This window comes from Citrus sinensis, chromosome 4, assembly GCF_022201045.2.
Source record: "Citrus sinensis cultivar Valencia sweet orange chromosome 4, DVS_A1.0, whole genome shotgun sequence".
Classification (NCBI taxonomy): domain Eukaryota; kingdom Viridiplantae; phylum Streptophyta; class Magnoliopsida; order Sapindales; family Rutaceae; genus Citrus; species Citrus sinensis.
Window position 1 is genome coordinate 5,678,283 of NC_068559.1, and position 22,322 is coordinate 5,700,604.

The following is a 22,322-nucleotide window of genomic DNA, read 5'->3' on the forward strand; positions in this document are numbered from 1 at the left end:
AATATACTAAACAAAAAAAAACACATATATACATTTTGCGAAATTTATGAATATTTAACAAAATTATTTTAATACTATTAATATGTAAGAAAAATTTTATTAACATTAAACCAATCTCACAATCAAAGGTGTAATTGTCAAAAATAGAATTGTTATCCACTGATGAAACCAATGAATTCTAAATTTATATTTGAGCATAAATTGGGATCGCAGGGCAGAATTACGAATAAATGAAGAGACAATGAAGAAAGCCAACTCTACACAAACAGTAAATCTGAAAGTACAAATTTTCTTTGGCATTTACGTAATCTATACGATGCCCATCAAATTAATGATAATACAACATTAATTAGAGAAGCGTACAAGTTCCTTCTAAAATTAACGAATAGCCCGTTTGGGAGTGTGGTGAGGTAACTGGACTGCCAAAGCCCAGCTACTAAGATGTTTGGTAACATTTGTAGTTGGACTTTGGCAGCTTAACAAATTTTTTTTCTCAACTTCTATTCCACAGCTATAACTTTTACTCCACAACAGGTGCAGTTGAAAAGTTACAGTACCTCACTTCCAAACACACCCGAAAGCAACAAATGAATATGCTGATCCACCTATTATTGACCAATAAATAGCGCCGTTGCAATGTAGATAGTAAGAATCTTAAACCTATACAATTAAAAAGGAGAGATTAATCAAAATTTAACAAAATGGAGGAAAATAGTTTACATTAAAATCTTGAAAATTAAAAATAGAAAAGAAAAAATTATCAAACAGCGTTATAAACTCATAATTAATTACCATGCCACTTGTTGAGATGTTGCACTACCCTTGGAGGGGTCTTTGGGTGAAGGAGCTGAAGGTGTTGGGGGTGCCGGAGGAGGTTCGAAGTTCCCTGTAAACAAACACGATGGGAGCACATATTATTTGTGAACGAACAAGTTTTTTACACTTTTTTAAGAATTTGAATTCTAGTGGCCAGTTAAAGATAAAAACTATTTAAAAACTACTCAGGCTAATCTCTTAATACAGATTTCTACGTTTAAAAGTCTACACATTTTAAAATGTCCCAAATTGATTTTTAGCGTACTACATTTTCTAGGGATTTAGGGATTTGTCCTCTAGTAATCAACTAAAGAAAAAATTGCCTAAACTAGTCAAATTAAGCCCCTATAGAGAATTCTACACACAAAAGTCTGTGTATTTTAAAATGCCCCAAATTAATTTTTAGTCTGCTACATTTTCTAGATATTTGAACTCTGGCAGCCATCTAAAGAAAAAAAAATTGCTTAAAAACTACTCAAATTATGCCCCCTAATAGAGATTTCTACACACAAAAGTCTACAAGTTTTAAATGTCCCAAATTGAGTTTTAGCCTGCGTTTTCTAGGGATTTGAATTCTAGTGACCAGCTAAAGAAAAATTATTTTAAAACTACTCGGACTAAGCCTTATAGAGATTTCTACGAATGAACAAATAAAATTATATGAATTAAAGGGCAGGGAACAGACCACACAGGAGAAGATTTTCTGGCGGCGGCCGCTCCTTGTTGGGATTGGGATCGGCATCGTAAACTCTAACGTAGAGTTCTTGACCCAAGTGCCAATTTTTCAGGAGCTGTGATCTCAAATTCCACATTCCTGGATTATCAAGATATGCATATACTGCTGTCCATGCTCCAGGATAAATCTATATAACAATATTTAATATAAACAATTTTGGCATGTGTATAATTTTAATTGACTAGTGTAAGTGAAGTATTTATGCTCTAGATTAACAGAGAGCGAAGAGCGAGTCACCTGAACAGTGGAACGAACAACGGGATCATAAAGATTGTATCTAGAACGTAGTTGAGGATTCCAGTCGCCGATACCATATCTGGAAATCAGATGAAAAAAATTCAGAATGCGTGTGAGTGTGAAAGAAGCCAGTGTGATAAATATTTATAAAGATGAATACAATTTCGGAAAAAAATTATAATAGGTGCTCTAAGAGTACAGATTTAGATTCAGTGATGAGTTGACTTTTTGTTAATTTTTTAAAACATACAATTAGAAGTTATTAGATAAGAATATAGAACTAATTAAGCGAAAAATTTCAGTGTGGGTCAGCTCAATATTACATGTAAATCCGTAAAAATATAGCATTGGGTTGAGGAATTCAACTCCTCAGTAAACTTCGGATTAGAAAGTGTCTATACTGTATAATAATTATAACCGCAAAGTTTTTCTTATACTTCAAAATTTGTTTTACTAAATTTTCTAAGATGTGGAATAAGTTTTTTTTTTCTTTTCTCTATTAATGTCAATTTTGTTTTGTTAATACACTTACCCGACAGTATAAAATCCAAAACCATCCAAGTGCCAGGAATCAATAACTTCCAGTTCGTTCTTGAGCACAATTTCAATCCACCCTCTATGGATTCCCGTAGCAACAAATACACCGCGTATTGCATCAATATTCGAGGCATTAACGGGGAATTTATCGAGTTCGTAAACACCAGAACCATTGGCAAACTGATCAGCAAGCTTCAATGGAGTCTCTGGTGTGAGATAAGAGACATTGTTGACTGTGTACAGAGGTGCCCCATCAATTCCAGCTAATGAGCCTTGGAGGATGAAGGTCTGTGATAGTGTCACATTTGTTACATTGAACGTTCCTTGTGGATTGGGCCTTGCCGCACCTGTTGTCAAATTCCACCTTCATAAACAAATGAAAAATGATGAGAATATGATTGAAAGTTAGACACTAGATGGATCAGGATTCTATCTCCTAATTGATGGTTCTAGGTGAAATTATCAAGAAAATTTAATAAATCACAACTGTATATATAAATTTGTCAATATACAATTCAAAACATTTTCAAAAATGAATGATAATGATAACTCAAATCAATAGAGGATCTCAATCCATTTTGAATGCTATTAAAAGTAATATTTAAATATTTGTATATCCATATAAAAAGTTTTTTTTTTTAATTGAGTTCAATAGAGTCATATAAAAAATTTGTATTTCTGACACTATATTTACGTAGTGGATATATATAATAACTATCCCAAAATTTCTAACTGATTGCCAACCAAAGATTTATTGATGTGTTACAACATTAAAATATTGACGATTGAATAATAAAATCAATTAACAACTAAAATATGTCCTTAGGGGCAATTTTTTTTTAACTAATTATTCAAATTCGAATCCTTAGGCGACAAGGATTAAAAATTGATTTTGGACTTCGGACGCATCACTTTGGATCTTAAGTATGTAAATGTAGCATTAATTTCCGAAAAGTACGTCAGGATATTTCTAGTGTTTCTATGATAAGAGTTAACGAAGCAACCTCTAGAAAAGCATGAATGAATATCAACCGTTCGATTAAATTACCTAATGTCCTTGGCTTGATCGATGGACAATTGCAGATTAAACGGATCGAGCCCTTTTGGAGGAATCCCAATGGGTGGAGTGGTAGAGTTATCATAGTGTAGCACCGCAACACCGTAAATACTACTATTTGCATCAGCATGGGACAGTTTTGGACTTGCCACAATATAATAATCAGCTGGGTTCTTGTCTGCTGTGACGAGCACAGAGTAAGACTGCCCAACGTGCACGTCTAATGAATCCAACTTTATCTTATTGGTGTATGATCCTTCTGTTTCAACCAACACCATCCGATGGTTCTGAATCCTGAAATTGAAACTCCATGCTGTCCCCACATTTGATATCCTGAATCGATACGTTTTTCCTACATATATGAAAAGGCATGATCAGAATTTTGGTTTAACTGGACAAAAATAATAAATCCTGTAAAATTATGAGTGCCAAAATGTCAATTTTGTATAATTAAGTAAATTTCCACGTAGAGTTGGGCCAAGGGCTTCACGTCTCAGGCCACATCACAGTTTCGCCGCTACACGTATTTCTTTTCATCTATGCTTACCTTTTGTAACAGTGAAAGACTCGTGCTCTGTTGTGTTGGGATTCATTAACGAAACTTTTCCATTCATTAGCATCCAATCAGGGGGAATGAAGTAAGCCCATTGCATTTTTTTCATCTTTGACCTAATTTCCTGTCACAATTGGAGACCATAATCAAAATGAGAAAGCATTATTATCAGTTTGTGCAAAGAGTTTGTACCACTAGTACTATTAATTTTTTTTTCTTTTACCTTGTAGCTTTCCTGGTACCAATCACCAATGAGAAGATCAAACTCTGCCTCAGGTTTTGGGAAAGGTACATTGATCGCAATGCGATTGTTAATCCGAATTGGACCAAACCCACCTCCAGCTTTTTGAAAGTTGATTGAAGGGAAGTAAAAAAAGCTACCAATTTGATCCTTGGTTTGAAACACATAAGTCCAATTGGTTCCGGGTTGAATTGGACAGTTTGTGCCTGAAACTCCATCTTGCCATGAGTTTAATCTCTGTTGTATTCCGTTCCTGCAAACATTGAAGCCAATCGCAAATGCAGATTTCAGGACCCGATAATCAATCATGTAATTTTAACAATAATTCGGACGTCTATACTAGAGGATGAATTTGAATTATATAATACCATGTAAAGAGTAGAGGCTCATCCATTTTGTTGAACACATTGACATGAATCATATCGTCGGTTGAACAGTTGATAAGAGGGCCTGGAAACATTCCATTGATAGTAATAACCTATCCAAAGAAACAAACAAAACTTACATTATTTTTTGGAGAAACAACACCACAATCTAGTAAATTTATCATACGGTTACCGGTTGATCTGCAAAAACTGGTCTGATACTCGTGTCAATCGCGACATGCCATTCCAGGAAAATGTCCTCAGCATTAGCTATTGCCCTCAGCATCCCCAGGATGTATGCAAATTTGATTACACTGACTCCGGAAAACGCCATTGCATAGGTTTCTTTGCCGGGCGTGCTTATTAATTTAATTTTCAGAACAAGCAGGAAGAAGTAGATAGGGTAATAAATTGAATATGGGAATTGTATGAAATTAACGGGTTTTGTTGAAATAAGTATTGAATGCAATTTTGTAATGTGTGTGCTTTCTATTCTCTAGGAGGCATTGGTTTCTCAGGAAGTTAATTAATCGCACCAGCATCTTCCAGCTAATCAGAAGTTACTGATGCCATTATCTACGATACTAACAAAGATCCAGCAGGCCTTTTTGCATAATTAATCTTTGAACATAGTAAATTAAAGTGACAATTATTGTTTGATTTCAGTTTTAAATAATTAATATGCTGGAGATATATTGCTTTCATGGTGTTTGGCATTGAGCTGGGCCGGATTGCCTGATTGGCAATCCTACTGAAATTTCCTCAATGTTATCGCAATCGTAGAGGTTAAAACAATCACAAATTTTGATTTTATAATTACTTTTGAATTAGAATTCTATCATAATCTGAGTTGTTGCTTTTAAAAATGTTGTGATGACATGTACGTATTAGTAGTAGTATATAGTTATGATATAATTACTATTATATTTCTTCTATTAACCATCAATCATTCATGTAAATTATTATTATTATGGAAGAGAGATTTGTCTAAGTTGAATTTTACTTTTTATCAGATCTGTTAAGTGTTATATTTGTTTGTCTTAGAACTTATGTCATCTAGAAAGAAAAAGTAGAAAACTTTGACTCATCTATTATTTGATTAAAAAGAAATTAAATATTTGAGAGTAGAAAACTTTGTTCTTTTGCAGTAAGTAACAAGTCTTTGTTCAATTAATGAATATTTTGAGAGTACCGGCGAGGTTATGCAACATGATTACCAAATCTCTAACGGATTACATTAGCTTGCAATTCCCGATACCATTAATTGCAAGCCAATGATCCTTTGAAATTTAGTGAGCAAAAATATTAATTTTTCTGCTACTTGATTCCGAAAAAAAAAATCATTAATTTTTATTTTCGTTACTTTAGCCTGCAACTGACGGTACCACGGCATACTATATCATACATCATTATGATAATAACGTACGCAAAACTAAATTATTTTAGTAAAGAAAGTGAATGAAAAGATGTTAATTAAGGAAATCATCTTCCACTCTCATCCAAATCATCATGAGAATAAATTATTAGGCAAAAATAGCTCAGTTGATGACTACATAAATAATGCCAATAACCATCTATAGATGAATTATCTAAATTTTCTTTAAAATAATTTCTCAATTTCGATCAAATTCTTTATTTGCCCCCATTGGATAGCTATAAAATACAAAATATGAGGTTAAGCTCTTTTAGTAAGTAAAATTTTCCCCCAACTGATTCAAAAGTCTAGCTCTGCTAGTTATGGAGCTGGTGCTGGTGCGCTAACAGTTCTATTAGAACCATCAAAAATTCCTGCAAACAGGCAGTAAAATTTCATTTCAGAGACAAGGAAAACATAATTATGACAACAAAACCAATTTTAAATGTAGAAACTTGCACTGACCACATAGTAACAGATTTTCAGGGGGCGGCCGCTCCTTGGCAGGATTAGGATCAGAATTGTGAACTCTGATGTAGAGTTCTTGGCCTAAAAACCAATTTTGCAGGAGCTGCGATCTCAAATTCCACATTCCAGGATTGTCGAGAAATGCATAAACTGCAGTCCATCCTCCAGGATAGACTTGCACCGTGGAGCGGACAACAGGATCAAAAAGATTGTATGTGCTGCGTGATTCTGGTGCCCACTCTCCAATGCCAAACCTGATAAAAGAATTAAAAGTATGAGAAATTTAGCAAAAAACTTGAAAACCGCATTCTTAAATTTGTAACAATAAAAATGATGGGTGGCAGTGGCGACCCCGGTTGATGATGGATAAGAAAATTACCCAACAACATGGAAACCAAAACCATCCAAATGCCAAGAATCAATCACATCCAAATTGTTGTTAAAAACAAGTTCTATCCAGCCTTTGTGATTCCCAGTAACAACGGAAACTCCACGTGTAGCTTCATCGTTGACAGAATTCGTGGGGAACCAGTCAAGTTGGTAGACGCCTGAACCATTGACAAAGTAATCTGCAAGCTTCAATGGAGTTTCTAAAGTAAGATAAGAGACATTGTTAATGACATAACGCGGCCAGCCACTAATCTCAGCTTTTGAGCCTTGGAGAATGAAGGTTTGTGATAATGTCACATTTGATACATTAAAAGTTCCTTGCGGGTTAGGCCTTGCTGCTCCTGCTGTCAAGTTCCATCTGATTATGAAGCAATGGAGAAGTCAGAGTTGAAGTAACAGTTAATGCAAATGGTAACAATGGGAATCACTTTGTTTGATGTGAAAGTTCTTTAAGAAGTACATGAAAACTTCATTTTACCTCACAGACTTGGCTTGATTCATTGAAAAGTCTAGATCAAATGGATCAGGACCAATTGGAAGAGGGCCAGTAACTTGAGATTTGGAATTCGAATAGTGAAGCACTCCTAGACCAACAAGATTGCTAGAATCATTTGTGCTGATCAATTTAGGACTTGCAACTATGTAATAATCGGCTTCATTTTGATCTGCTGTGACTAGAACAGAGTAGGACTGGCCAACGTGCACATCGAGAGAACGCAATGTGATCTGGTTGGTGTAAGACCCTTCTGTTTCAACCAACACCATCTTATGATTCTGAATCCTGAAGTTGAAACTAAATACACTCCCCACATTTGATATCCTGAACCTATAAGTCATCCCTGCATAACACAAAAGCAGAACTCATTGTGTGTGTGTTCATAGAGCTCACATGAGTCATATGCACCAATGGCCTAATGGATCAAATTTAAAAAATATACAAAAATAAAAATGAAAAACAAATCAATAATAGAAAAAATTTTCTCATTTTCATTTTCTGTTTACCTTTTGTAACCGTGAAGGACTCAGGCTCTCTTGTCATTTGGTATCCGAAAGGACCTTTTCCATTCATCAGAATAACATCAGGAATAGCATTGTAAGCCGTAAGTGAAGTGTTCGCCATTGATCTTGTTTTCTGTAATAGTTTGCATTAAAAAAGAAAGTAATAATTGTTAGCTCCAAAGAAATTAAAAGCAAATTGATAAAATTTTCAAGTTTTTCACCTTGTAGTCATCATAAAACCAGTCACCAATGAGAAGATCAAATTCAGCTTCTGGTTTGGGGAAGGGGACAGAAATGACTATGCGATTATTGACTCGAATTGGCCCAAATCCTCCACCAGCTTTTTGGAAATTAATGGAGGGGAAGTAGAAAAAGCTGCCAATTTGATCCTTGACTTGAAAAACATAAGTCCAGTTCTTACGGGGTAGAATTGGGCAGTTGGTGCCCGAAACTCCATCTTGCCATGAGTTTAGCCTTTGCTGTATGCCATTCCTGCGCAAGACAGAACCGTTTTCCACCTAGATAAGTAACCGAGAGAACATTTGGATGAAGATAAAAATGCAGATCAAATAATCCTATGTGCATACCATGTGAAGAGTAGAGGCTCATCCAGATTGTTAAAAACATTTACGTGGACAAAATCATTGGTTGTTGAATTGATAAGGGGTCCAGGGAACATCCCATTGATGGTAATGACCTGGAGAAACAGACATCATAGAGTCAATTTAAGTGAGGAGCCAGAAACTAGCAAAATTTGGAAAAGAAAATTATGTGATGTGCTGCATACAGGCTGATCAACTGACAAAGGTTTGATAGTGGTGTCAGCGGCCACATCCCATTCCAGAAAGATGTCGATGCCATTAGCACCAGCGATGAAGATTGCAAGCAATGCTGCACATGGGATTAGCAAACTATGCTTGCCGGCAAAGGCCATTGAAAATTGTGAAGTACAATGTGTTATTACACTTTCCTTTTAGCTTAATAAATGCATAGTTAAAAAGGGTCAATATAACTTACTGAGCAGCCTAGAAGAATGATGCCAGCCGGCAGAATTCTGCAAAATATTATCCAATTGTATCTCTCACAGCCTTGTTTTCTTCAGCCTGGATGAGAAATTTGATTCTTAGCCTAATACATATCAGCTGTTAATTTTCTTGTTTTTGACATATGTCATGATGTAAATTATCTGATTGGGCTGCTAAAACTATTGTTTAATGCATCCATGAGGCCATACCTCTTTGTTGCTTCTTGTAAGCAACAATGCTACTTTCACAGTAAATAAGTTACAAAATTATGACAAAGGCATTAAAAAAAGAAAAATAACTTATCTTTTATTTAGACATTTTAGTTTTTCACACATTTTCTTAAAATTTTGTAATTCAATTTTTTCTCACTTCGACAAAAAAATGTCTCACAAAGTGGTTTTGTTTTTATCCGAGGAGCCAAAAGAAACTATATTCTAAGCAAATAATTGCCCATTTACCAAAAACTTCAATATGTCAAAATAAACTCAGACCTTAGAAAGACGACATGTCATTTTGTTCTTTTAAAAAAAAACTCGTCATGTTATATTATTATAGGCGACATTGAGGACCATCGATCACAGCAACTTATGTAAAGCTCGTGCGGGGCACATGAACAACCACAAACTAAATAAAAGAACGACATCCTTCTGATGTCGTTTTGTTGGTTGGTTAATTTTTTCGAGAAATGCCTGACTACTGATCAACAAGCAGTGTTCTTACAGCTCATTTGAGAGCGCTTAGCGAGTTTTAGAGAGAGAAATTGGTTTCCATTTGTTCTCTGTAATGCCCTTGAAATTCTTGTCATCTTGTTCTTTCTTTTAGTGAAATCATTTGACTCTGTTTCTTAGTGGATGTAGGCGCCTCTGATATGCTAAACTACTTACACCCTTTTGTTCTTTTTCGATCTAATTTTTTTTTTTTTTAGCTTTCTCTTCATCCAATTTCTTTGTTTGTTCATCTCGATTGTTTCTAGGGTCAGTACTATCAAAGGCTTGGCAAAATTCGGGTGTGGTCCGGGTTTTGGTGTTGCCCGGGATCAGACCGGATGAGTGAAACTCAAGACCGGACTCGGGTTAAAACCCGATTTTTTCGGGTGCGGTCCGGGCTCAAGTCTGGCACCCCCCGAGCCCTGGTTTTTTATCCGGGTTTCTAAGCCCACATGTGATAAATTCAATTTTTCTTCAAATTTTTCTTTCATTTCTTTAACAATGCAAATTTTAAAAAAAGAAAATAGTCAAATAAACTCATTCAATCTCAAACTTTAAAAAAGAAAATAGTCAAATACAAATATATAACATACTAACAATGCAAATTGTACACAAATAATAAATAAAAATTGTTTTAATCCACTTCTAATGCCTAAATTCATCCAATTTTTAACCTAAACTCATTCAATCTATTTAAAAAAATAAATAAATTCAACAACACAATAGTCACACAATAAATCTAAATAACATCCAACATATCGTAAATTTATAATTATATATTTATAATATATAATAGATTTATATTTTCTTTTTTTTAATTTATTAAGAAACCAGGTCCGGGTTCGGGGTTTTTGGTGTTGAGCCCGGACCCGGGCTCGAAAATGTCTGGGTTTGAGAATTTCAAACCCGGATCCGGTTTTTTTGTGTATGTGGTTCGGGTTTTGTCCGGACTGGATTGCCTGGGTCCGATCCGAGCAGGCTTTTTTGACACCCTTAGTACTATGGTTTTGGGGTGTTTGGTTATTGAGAAAATTAGGGCTTAAAACACAACAATTAAATTTCTTGTGTTCAACTTTATGTAGAAAATAAGAAATAGCCAGTCGAAGGATATCAGACACTAGTTGAGCAAGTGATATTGAGAAAAGATATCTCTGGCTGTTGCAAGTTCCTCACTTCAACATCCGCAAGGTTTTGGAGGCTTACATGTTGCGTTGGCCCTTTTCATATCCACCTCAATTCTGGTGAATTTTCCAGGCCCAACTTTGCTAAACTTGAGAGCAACATGAGATTTTTACTCCTGGTTTCGGTATAACCCTCCGAGTTCAAACACCTCCCGTGCCTTATTGCAAAATCCAATCATCACGACTTGCAAATTTTTCAGCCTTTGAATCAACATTGCATAACCATTGTTTGCTCTTACATTTACAATCTCCAATTTTCTATAGAAACATGCATGGAGGCTGCTTTCTTCTAGGACGGTAGCATATTTCTCCAAAATCAATCTTTTTTTTTTATACAAAATTAATCATTTAATTAAGGATAATGTTGGAGATTTAGTCAATTAATTGTAAATATTTGGGTGTATCTTTTCCTTTATTATTTGATTTAGTCATAACAAGAAAGCACATATTAGGGAGATATTGTAGGATTAGTTTACATAATTTAGAGATTCTTTATTTAGTTTTCTTTTTAATTAGCTTTCTAAGTGTATATATTCTGTCAAAGTTAATGAGAAAGAATGAACAAGAATTATTAATTCATCAGTATTCTTGTTTCATGGTATCAGAGCTAGGTTACTAGTCAGTTTTTTTTTTTTTTCTAGAGAACTGCTAAATATGACCTTAGAGGTGTCTTCCACTACAGCAAATCAAGCATCTGCAGGATCCATAACCGGATCCTCATCTACACCGTCTTTTGACAGCCACTATTTGCAAATTACACAGCACAAGCTTAACGGACTGAATTTTCGAGAATGGTTTCAATCCGTTATTCTTGTCATCAGGGGTAGAGGGAAGGTTGGCTACTTGACAGGGGCAATAACACCTCCTTCGGACACAGCACCAACTTATAGCACTTGGGAAGCAGAAAATTTGATTGTCATGGCTTGGCTCATTAATTCTGTGGAGCCAAGTATTGGACGAACTTATCTGTTTTACAAGACAGCAAAGGAGATTTGGGAGGCAGTCCAAGAAATTTATTATGATCTTGAAAACACATCTCAATGTTTTGAGATTCGATCAAAGATTCGCAACACCAAACAAGGAAATCACACGGTCACTGAATATTAGAATTCCTTAATGGAGTTGTCACAGGAAATTGATCTTTTTTATGAGATGGGATGGTCATGTACCATTGATGCAGAAAAATATAAGAAAATGCTTGAGAAAGAGCGTATTTTTGATTTTTTCCAGGGATTGAATCCGAATTTGGATGAAGTACGTGGAAGACTGCTCGGGATGAAGCCTTTTCCAACCCTTCGAGAATCGTTTGCTGAGGTAAGGAGAGAAGAAAGTAGGAAGCGTGTGATGATGAATCCTTCCAGCCAAGATACTCCTTCCTTAGAAGCACGAGTCTCGGCTCTTGTAGCAAACAAACAAGATGATGGTCATGTATCTCAGTCGAGAGACAATATATGGTGTGATTATTGTAAGAAGCCCTATCACACTCGTGAAACTTGTTGTGACTTACATGGCAAGCCACCTAATTGGAAACCGAAGAAGCAACGCTAGCAAACCAAATCAGCCAATATAGTGGAATCAGATTCAAGTAAAGTTGCTGGATTTAACTTCTCAACAGAGCAAATGGAGATTCTATGGCAGTTTCTCAATCAAACTAAGGTGTCAACGGGATACGAGAGTCAAAACTCAAAGATTCATACTGCAGTTATGGCACAAATAGGTAAAATAAGTCAAACTTTCCTGTTAAAGTCACAGCCAACAAGCTATTGGATTGTAGATACAGGGGCCTCTGACCATATGACTAGGTCAATGAATGTCCTTGAGGATTATGACAAGTGCAATAGCAGGATAAATGTGTGGGTTGCGGATGGAAAAATGTCACCTGCAGTTGGGAAGGGCAGGGTTTGCTTACCGAATATGATATTGAAATCAGTTTTATATGTGCCCAAATTGACATATAATCTTTTGTCAGTTAGTAAGTTAACAAAAAATATGAATTGTGTTGTGACTTTTTTCTCCTCTCACTGTGAATTTCAGGATTGTTCTTCGGGGAAGATGATTGGCATTGCTGAGAAAAAAGATGGCCTATACTACTTCTCGGGAGTTGGGGATTCTAGTAGAGTTAAGTCACAAAATAAAATGTCCATGCCAGTTGTTTCCAACTCTGATATTATGTTATGGCATCAACGCTTAGGGCATCCAAGCTTTTCTTATATGAAAGTTTTTTATCCAAATCTTTTCGTCAATAAAGAAAATTTTTCGTTTCAATGCGAACATTGTGTCCTTTCTAAACAATCCAGAGTCAATTATCCGTAACTTATATACAAACCCTCAAGACCTTTTCAGTTGATTCATAGTGATATATAAGGTCCATCTAGAACAATCAATTTAACTAGAACTCAATGGTTTGTCACTTTCATAGATGACCATACTAGGGTGTGTTGGGTGTACTTGATGAAAGATAAATTCGAGGCATTTTACTGGTTTCAACAGTTCCACAAATTTGTCCAAAATGTTTTCCAATCCAATATAAATGTCCTTAGAACAGATAATGGAAGAGAGTATTTCTCAAATGAATTTAGCCAATATTTGGGGAATAATGGGATACACCATCAAAATTCTTGTGTTAACACACCAAAACAAAATGGGGTTGCCGAAAGAAAGAATCGACATTTGTTAGAAGTTGCTCGATCAATAATGTTCACTAGTTCTATTCCAAATTCTTATTGGAGTGAGGCAATTCTCACATCCACATATTTAATTAATCGTCTACCCTAAAAAACACTTCAATTCAGAACTCCTTTGAGTGTCCTTCTTGATCATTTTCCAAATATAAATTTTTTCTACTCGTTGTCCCTAAAAATATTCGGTTGTAGAGTGTTTGTCCATAATAAACAATTCAACCAAAGCAAACTTGATCCCAGGGCTCTTAAATGTGTATTTGTCGGATATTCTCCATCCCAAGAAGGGTACAAATGTTATTCTCCTTGTCTCAAAAGATTTTTTGTCTCATGTGAGCCAATTCTCACATCCACATATTTAATTAATCGTCTACCCTCAAAAACACTTCAATTCAGAACTCTTTTGAGTGTCCTTCTTGATCATTTTCCAAATATAAATTTTTTCAACTTGTTGTCCCCAAAAATATTCGGTTGTAGAGTGTTTGTCCATAATAAACAATTCACCCAAAGCAAACTTGATCCCAGGGCTCTTAAATGTGTATTTGTTGGATATTCTCCATCCCAAAAAGGGTACAAATGTTATTCTCCTTGTCTCAAAAGATTTTTTGTCTCATGTGATGTAACTTTTTTTAAAAATTAGACTTTCTATCCCAACAACCATCTCCAGGGGGAGAATTCTGATGAAGATGGTCATTGGGATCCTAGTCTATCTCTTCCAATATCACAAGATGTCTCATTTTTGCCCATGAATTCTACCCTAATAGAACTAAGAAATGTCAGTGTCCAACCACCTCCAGAAAACTCAAGTTCAAGTCCATTTCCTATCCCTAGTCCTATTTCAAGTCACGGTCAAAAGAGAGAAGTAATTTTTGAGAGACCACTTCAAGTTTACTCTCGAAAGCCAAAAGCGTCTCAGCAAGACCAATCATTGAACTAAGAACTAGATCCTGGAGTAAGCAGTGACCTGGACTTGCCGATTGCAATACAGAAAGCGGTAAGAACATGCACAAAACATCTTATTTCCAATTTTCTAACCTGCACAAAGTTATCTTCTAGATTTAGAGCCTTTATAGCAAAGATCGATAGTGTGGTAGTTCCAAAGAATATCCACGAGGCTTTCAAAGATCTAAAGTGGGAGAAAGTTGTGCATGAGGAAATGAGAGCATTGCATGATAATGGAACTTGGGAAGTAGTTAACCTACTAAAGGGTAACAAATTGGTTGGAAGCAAATGGGTTTTCACAATGAAATATAAGGCAGATGAAGAGGTAGAAAGATATAAAGCTCGTTTAGTGGCACAAGGCTTCACACAGACATATGGGATTGATTATGAAGAAACATTTGCTCCAGTGGCAAAACTCAACTCTATTCGAGTCCTCTTATCCTTGGCAGTTAATCTAGACAGGGAACTACACGAACTCGATGTAAAGAATGCTTTCTTGAATGGAACTCTTAATGAAGAAGTGTATATGAAGATTCCACCAGGATTTCAGTCTGAAAAAAAACGAGGTAAAGTTTGCAAATTGAAAAAATCATTATATGGTTTGAAACAATCCCCACGTTCATGGTTCACTAGATTTAGTTCAACTCTCACTCGGCTAAAGTACACTCAGGGGCAGACTGATCACATTATCTTCGTTAAGAAATGGGAAAATGGAAAAAAAGGTCATTCTTATTGTATACGTAGATGACATCATACTTACAGGTGATGATAATGTTGAGATTCATAGGCTCAAGAGTCAACTGAAGGAAGAATTTGAAGTTAAAGACCTAGGACCTCTAAAATATTTCCTCGATATGGAGGTTGCTAGAAGTAAAGAGGGTATTTTCATTTCTCAAAGAAAATACACTCTTAACTTACTAGAAGAAACAAGGAAGTTGGGGTGCAAACCAGTAGGAACTCCACTCGAGAAGAATTGGAAAAGCAAGATTAAAGATAATGAGCCTTCAATGGATGTAGGAAGATACCAACGCCTGGTTGGTAGACTGATTTACTTATCTCTCACACGACCTGATATTGCATATGTTGTGAGTGTGGTGAGCCAACACATGCATTCACCTACTCAGAGACATCTAGAGGCTGTAAATCATGTTTTGAGGTATCTCAAAAGGAACTCCAAGAAGAGGACTAATATTTCTAAAAACTGAGAGCATAAGTATCGAAGGATATATTGATGCAGACTGGGCTGGAAGTGAAGATTGTAAGTCAACTTCAGGATATTGCATCAAGTTGTGGGGTAACTTGGTTACATAGAGGAGTAAGAAATAAATAGTTGTGGCAAAGAGTAGTGCCGAAGTTGAATTTCGAGTTATTGCACAAGGAATGTGTGAGGTTATATGGCTGGAAAGATTGATGCAGGACTTGCAAATCACAGTTTGCTCTCCCACTAAGTTGTATAGTGACACCAAATCTGCCATCAGCATCGTGAACAATCCAGTCCAACATGATCGAATGAAACATGTCAGAATTGATCGAAGTTTTATCAAGAACAAAATCGAAGAAGGAGGTATCGATTTATGCTACATCTCTACTCATGAACAAGAAGTAGATATCCTTACCAAAAGTCTACCTAAACCAACTCATGAAAGGCTTCTCAGCAAGCTTGGAATGCAAAATATCTATTCCTAAGTTTGAGGAGGAGTGTTGGAGATTTAGTCAATTAATTATAAATATTTAGGTGTATCTTTTCCTTTATTATTTGATTTAGTCATAACAAGAAAGCATATATTAGGGAGATATTGTAGGATTAGTTTACATAATTTAGAGATTCTTTATTTAGTTTCCTTTTTAATTAGCTTTCTAAGTGTATATATTCTGTCAAAGTTAATGAGAAAGCATGAACAAGAATTATTAATTCATCAATATTCTTGTTTCAGATAATAACAACTTACAACGATTCAACTGTAGACATGGAATGTTTGTCAAGAATTCATGCGATGTCAGACAGAGCCCCTTAACTTATAATAACAACATTCATTTATAGCAAATAATTGTTCATCTACAGCGAATAACTAGTTAAGTTATGGGAGTTGCAGATCCTTATAACTCTTATCTTAACATACACAAATTATCTTTTGTTTTTAGCAGATTTTGAGTTAATGAAAGAAAACCACAAAATCGAGCTAAGAACAATAAATTTATTTTTATCGGAGAAGTGGGGTGCCTCGCTTGTTTGGTGTGTACGGGTTGTTTAGACTTTTTCTGGAGTGAAAGAGGATTGAGATGGCAGAGGATATGGCGAATGTCCGATTTCAGGTGTGGAGGGCTGGCAAAAATCCTCTTAAACCTGCAAAACAGTGAAAAAAGAGGTCAGAGGTCGAGCCGCAGGTGGCCAGCGACCACACTTCGACGCTCAAGTCAGAATTGAGTTATCTCAGGTTAGAGAGCTTGCAAGCTCTTGGTAATGGAGGTTTTGAGGTTGAAGAAACCTTAGTTTTTTATGGTATGTATGTTAACTTGATAAAAAATTAAACCTGAATATTTATAAGGTGTATTGATAACTCTATGAAATGAGAGTTATTATGGCAATTCTACACTTAAATCAAAATCACTTAGAGAGTAAATGATGTGTTTTTATTGCATTTTTGTTACGTTTTGCATAAACATTCATTTTAGTTTAGTCTTAATAAGTTTTGTTTGATTTAAAGTAATTCGTGCTCAAATCATGTGCATAATTGTAGGTTTCCAGAAGCTTATAATTCATGGAAGGGATGCTAATGCAGTAGGCTGGGGAATAATATGACCATAAAAGAAGTGAAACAAAATCTGGAGCAGTGCAGTGCTATAGCTATTACTGGAGCAACCATTGCTGTAGCAATCCTGAAACATCTATAGGGAAAACTTAGCGCGGGATATCTACAGAATTATGATATGCTTTTTCCTAATCTGACTCATGCATGCCCTAGGCTTTTGTTTACTCTAGTTTTCAGTTATAAAAAGGGGCGCGCATCACATAAAATGGCGGCAAGGAATTAACATTGGAAAAATCGAGGGAAAAAAAGAAAACAATCAGAATTCAAAGGAACCAAGTCTGCATCAGTGAAGAATCTAACAGAATTATTTGGATTCAATCTTCATCGTTCTCTACTTGCTCGGTTCTTTACTCTTTGATTAAACTGATGTATTTCATGACCAATATTTTGCTGTTTGTTTTTCTTTTTCAAAGTATGAACTAAATTTGATTGTAATTGAGTGATAAACAATCTAAATGAGTTTTTGACTATTCTTATGAGTCGTTATATGATTGCTGTAGCATTTTACTCTAGTAGCTATTATTATAATCATTATTTCGGTTGACCACTTATTTAATGGTTCAAGTTAAGATAGAGCCGCAAAAGGGTCTGTCTTAGTGGATATTATTAGAGTAATACTTGATCTTAATTTAAGTTTCTTGAATTAAGTTTTTCTTGAGTCCCAAAAGGGCTATACTTGAAGTTAAGATTTGTGAAGAACTATACATAGGAATTCACCTTATAGAGTAGAGAGAGGATATGTTCATAATACCATACCTTAGGTAGAATAGCAACTAATCATTGTTAGGATACTTAAGGGTATGAGAAGTCTAACACTCTACATCTGAGGATGCAAAATAATTCTACCCAGTGCTGTGGGAATTGCTGTAGCAACTGGTGTTAATTTGATGGAAAACAGTCAACCCATGAAGAAAGTTTGACCATTCAGCTACTTCATTCTTATTTGATTCTTTTACACAATTTATCTAATATATTTCATTACTGCAATTATTTGTTTTATTCCTTACAATTGTTAATTTTGGTAGTAATCAACTTTAACTAGGTTCATCTTGAAATAAAGGTAGACTGTACTATTGTGATTGCTGTAGCATTTCTAGTAACATCAGTTCCTGTGGAGACGATCTAGAATATTCATCACTTTATTACTTGTTGTGTACACTTACACATTGACATAAATAGCAATTGTGTTAGAAAATCACCAACATGTACCCCGGTCGCTGTGCCTCCTGGTGCTATTTTATTGGCGTTCCTTGCAGTTATGTCAGGAATATTCTTATTTTTATGCATATGACGGCTTGTGTATTTTAAAAATATACGTGGGGAGCAAGTTTGAGGCGTATTCATGTGTCAAGCGTAGTGGAGTGGTCATGCGTACCCCTGTAATTCCATTGTAATTTTGCAGGTGTAGCATGAAGAGGCTAGTGGTCCTAATTGTCATAGTATCAACCTATTGGATTATTTGCTGGCGTGATAGGCGGCTGTCTCCTCTTTTGTAACACGAGATTTCCTCGTCGATTCTTTATTTTTTGACACGTATTCAGCTAATCTTTTTGAGATTTGGGGCCCATCTATCCCTTGACATTTTTATGAATATTTTCCTGACTTTTATATCCTTACATGGTGTACCCGAGATATTCTTTGGAGCACTTAAGGTAGCTGGGGTACCTAGGGTACCCGAGGTAAGCCAATTTCTTAAATATCGACACGTGGCGCTTCATCATTGGCCTCATGTTTCCTTCCCAAACAATATCCCCTAGTTTCTTTGTGGCAAATGTAATTGAGGCAAAAGAAACTCTTGGGAGGAATGGTGCATGACACATGGCGATATTCAATGGCACACCAAATCAAGTCTATTATGGAAGTTTAATGTGAACAATAGTAAGATTGTCGAGGCAACTTTTCAAAAAGCAAATATCCCAATACAGCAAAAGGTACAAAAGGAAAGAAAGAAGTCTACTAAAACGTCCAAGGATGAACTCTAAATAACAACAAGTAGGATCAAGCAAAAAGGGGAACATCATCTTAACGGCTCCTCTCACCAAGGGCATCAGCAGGAGCACCCACGGTCAAAGGAGTATTACCTTCATGAACAACGCTAACGGAGGGGAGATTTGCCTGAGGTACTTGGGGTACTCCAGAAAATCGCTATAGGTTGAGAGATGATGGAGCTTGAATTACCCTTTTATCCTTGATCGCTTTCAGAATGGCTGACTTGTCCACCTATTTCTCTACCCGAGGTACCACTAGCTCTAGGTCTACACTCCAAACCTCCGTCATGATGAGAGTGAAAACTCTGTCGACCATCTTCTTCTGGTGAGATAGTAGCTCACCATGCTTAGCCTCAACCCCTTCTAACTCTTTGGATATGCGAGTGTTCTCTTAAGTTTGATCGTCCAAGCGCCCCTGTAGGGCATTGACCTCCTCTGCAAGTTTCTCCTCCCGAGACCGACCAAGTCTGACCTCCCCTTGTAATTTCTCCACATCCGTCTGTGCAGCCAAGGTACTACTAAAGTCTCGAAGCCTGTGGCTAGAAGGCCACCTACACAAAAAAAAAAGATAAGAAAAAAAGAGTGACAATTACATTAAAAAAAAATGTTGACAGAGTAAAGGTAACGGCACCTCACAACACAAAAAGAAAAGTGTCAAAAATTTTGATACAGTTTATAGTCTTTTTAGTGCTATAAAATTATGAATGTTGAAAAAAGAGGAGGGGAAATTTACAAAAATAACCTAAAAATTTTTGTTATTTTCACAATTAGCCCTTTAAACTTTTTTCTATCAACAGTAACCAAACACAAAGTTTTCTCCCCCAAATTACCCTCGTTTACTAACCAAAATCAACATTTCTTCTCCCCCTTGATCAAACGAAAAGCAATCTTGTACTCTTTGAATCATCATCGGCGACCGTAAACTGCAACGGCGAACGGTAAAAGTGAACTCTGATTAAATACAACATAATCCATCCGAATCCAACACCAATCCGTATCACCGAGCGGTAAGAGGTATTTTCTTAATTTGCGAACTTGATTCAGTGTGACTGCAGACAGGTGCGAAGGCTGCCTATCACACAATGTTCGTGCGACAGGTAGCCTGTCGTACCGAGATACAGACTTAATGGATTCAGTTTCATAGTGCGTAATTAAATTTTTTAAATAATTTCAGGCTTAATAAATTCAGTTGTACTTCAATTGTGTTATGATGGTTGGTGGGAGACGTTAGGAGATGACCGTATGGAGTATGTGAATGGTAAAAATATGGCTTTTTTGGTTTGAAAAAATTGTCTGTTCAATCAGTTTTTTACAAGAGTATATGAGGTCTTACAAATAAATCTTAATGAATATAGTATCACAATGAAGACAACTTTGAGGTCTAGTAACACATTCTATTGGATGTGTATACTACCCATAGACATATTTAATGATGAAATAGTGAGGGTTGTATTGCATATGGCATCCGATGTGGCCAATTATGAATGCATTCCTATATTCGTTGCCACATCTCCTCGAGCTTTGAATGAAGATCTTGAACCACCCGTTGAAACATAAACTTCCTTTAGAGCAAATATGTATGGCCCTAATATTGAAGAGGAGGTGCTGCCAAGGGCGACGTCGTTGTAGCAATATTACTCTCCACTCCACAATAATAATGACAACATTGATGACAACGACATTACGTTAATGGATGTTGAAGAATATGTATTACCACTAACGATGTCATTGGAGCAACGGTATTCTCCGTATCATAACAATGATTTCCGCGACAATGATAATCATGTTGATGACATTGGCAATGTGGAGGCGGATAATGTTTGTGCAGAACCTTCTAATAGTATGAGGGCCACTCATTTAAATAATGCATGTGATGATGGAGGTATTGATCCTTCCAATATTCCGTCGTGGTAGCATAAAAATGAGAGTGAAGACGATATTCCTGTGAATAATAGAGACAATCGCTCTATTTCTCTAATGGCCGGTTCAATAAAGAGGATTGACCCCCTCACAAGTCTTGCTCCAAGTTTTGTTAGCAATTCTGACTCAGATGATATCAGTGTAGGTAAGCTATTTACTGAGAAGAATGAGTTAATATTACAACTGCGCAAGGTTGCCTTTAGGGATAAGTTTGATTTCAAAATTGCACGGTCTACAACGACACGTTTTGAGGCTCACTTTTGTTCGGAATCATGTAAATGACGTATTCAAGCTATTAGAAGTTCAATCGAGCATAATGATGGTCTTTGGGTGGTGAGGAGAATTGACAATGTACACACCTGTTATAATGAGGTATTGGTTTGTGGTCGTCATCAAGTAAGGAGCCGAGCTGTTGGTCATATTATTGCAGATAAATATATTCAAGAAAAAATGATATACACTCTGAATGATATTAGAGCAGATATATTGTAGGAATACGATGTGCAGTTAACATACCAGCAGGCATATCAGGCTAGAGAAGTTGGTCTTGAAATAGTTCTAGGGAACCCTGTAGAGTCATACAACTTGCTCCCTAAATACTCTCATGTATTGACTAAAGCGAATGAGGGTACAATCACTCACCTCAAGCAAGATGGAAATGGTTATTTCGTGTACTACTTTGTAGCACTTGGCTCTTCCATCAAGGGTTTTATGCAGTACATTCGGCCTGTCATTGATGTGGATGGTACTCATCTAAAGGGGTTATATCGTGGAAGCATGTTCGTAGCAACATGTCTCGATGGTAACAATCAACTGTATCCGTTAGTCATTGGGAACATGGATTCGGAAAACAACGATGCTTGGGAATGGTTTATGATAAAGTTACACACAGTGATTAGCGATAGGTCGGAGTTAGTAATTATCTCTGATCGATGCACTGCCATAAAGAGAGCCGTTCTCAAAGTATTTCACAATGCAGCTCATGGGGTTTGTTTTTACCATGTGAAAGGTAACATTAAGTCAAAGTTCAGAATGTCTAAAGCTCTTTGGGATGAATTTGAGCCTACCTTTATTAATGCAGCAAAGGCATATGGACACGAATAATTTAAAAGGCAACTTTAAGGGTTGTGGATGCTCCACTCGGGCGCGACTGATTACTTAAAGAATAATGTTGGTACATGTAATTAGGCAAGGTCTCAGTTTGAAGGTAGAAGGTATAATATACTTACCACCAACATCGCAGAGAGTGTTAATTCTT

At 36.1% G+C, this 22,322-nt stretch overlaps 2 protein-coding genes across 2 annotated transcripts; both read right to left on the minus strand.

The window, feature by feature from the left end:
* Positions 1-242: 242 nt before the first annotated feature.
* Positions 243-5,135, minus strand: LOC102611601 (monocopper oxidase-like protein SKU5). Its single transcript, XM_006485283.3, has 10 exons — positions 4,736-5,135; positions 4,546-4,655; positions 4,160-4,430; positions 3,931-4,060; positions 3,375-3,735; positions 2,322-2,690; positions 1,790-1,868; positions 1,502-1,679; positions 793-886; positions 243-660 (listed from the first exon to the last, which is right to left on the minus strand). Exons 1-10 carry the CDS (start codon positions 4,874-4,876, stop codon positions 609-611), a joined length of 1,785 nt encoding a protein of 594 aa, XP_006485346.1. The 5' UTR covers positions 4,877-5,135; the 3' UTR covers positions 243-608.
* A 1,028-nt stretch (positions 5,136-6,163) lies between these two features.
* Positions 6,164-8,809, minus strand: LOC102611310 (monocopper oxidase-like protein SKU5). Its single transcript, XM_006485282.3, has 8 exons — positions 8,601-8,809; positions 8,401-8,510; positions 8,035-8,305; positions 7,817-7,946; positions 7,293-7,653; positions 6,804-7,172; positions 6,422-6,678; positions 6,164-6,330 (listed from the first exon to the last, which is right to left on the minus strand). Exons 1-8 carry the CDS (start codon positions 8,745-8,747, stop codon positions 6,278-6,280), a joined length of 1,698 nt encoding a protein of 565 aa, XP_006485345.1. The 5' UTR covers positions 8,748-8,809; the 3' UTR covers positions 6,164-6,277.
* Positions 8,810-22,322: the final 13,513 nt, after the last annotated feature.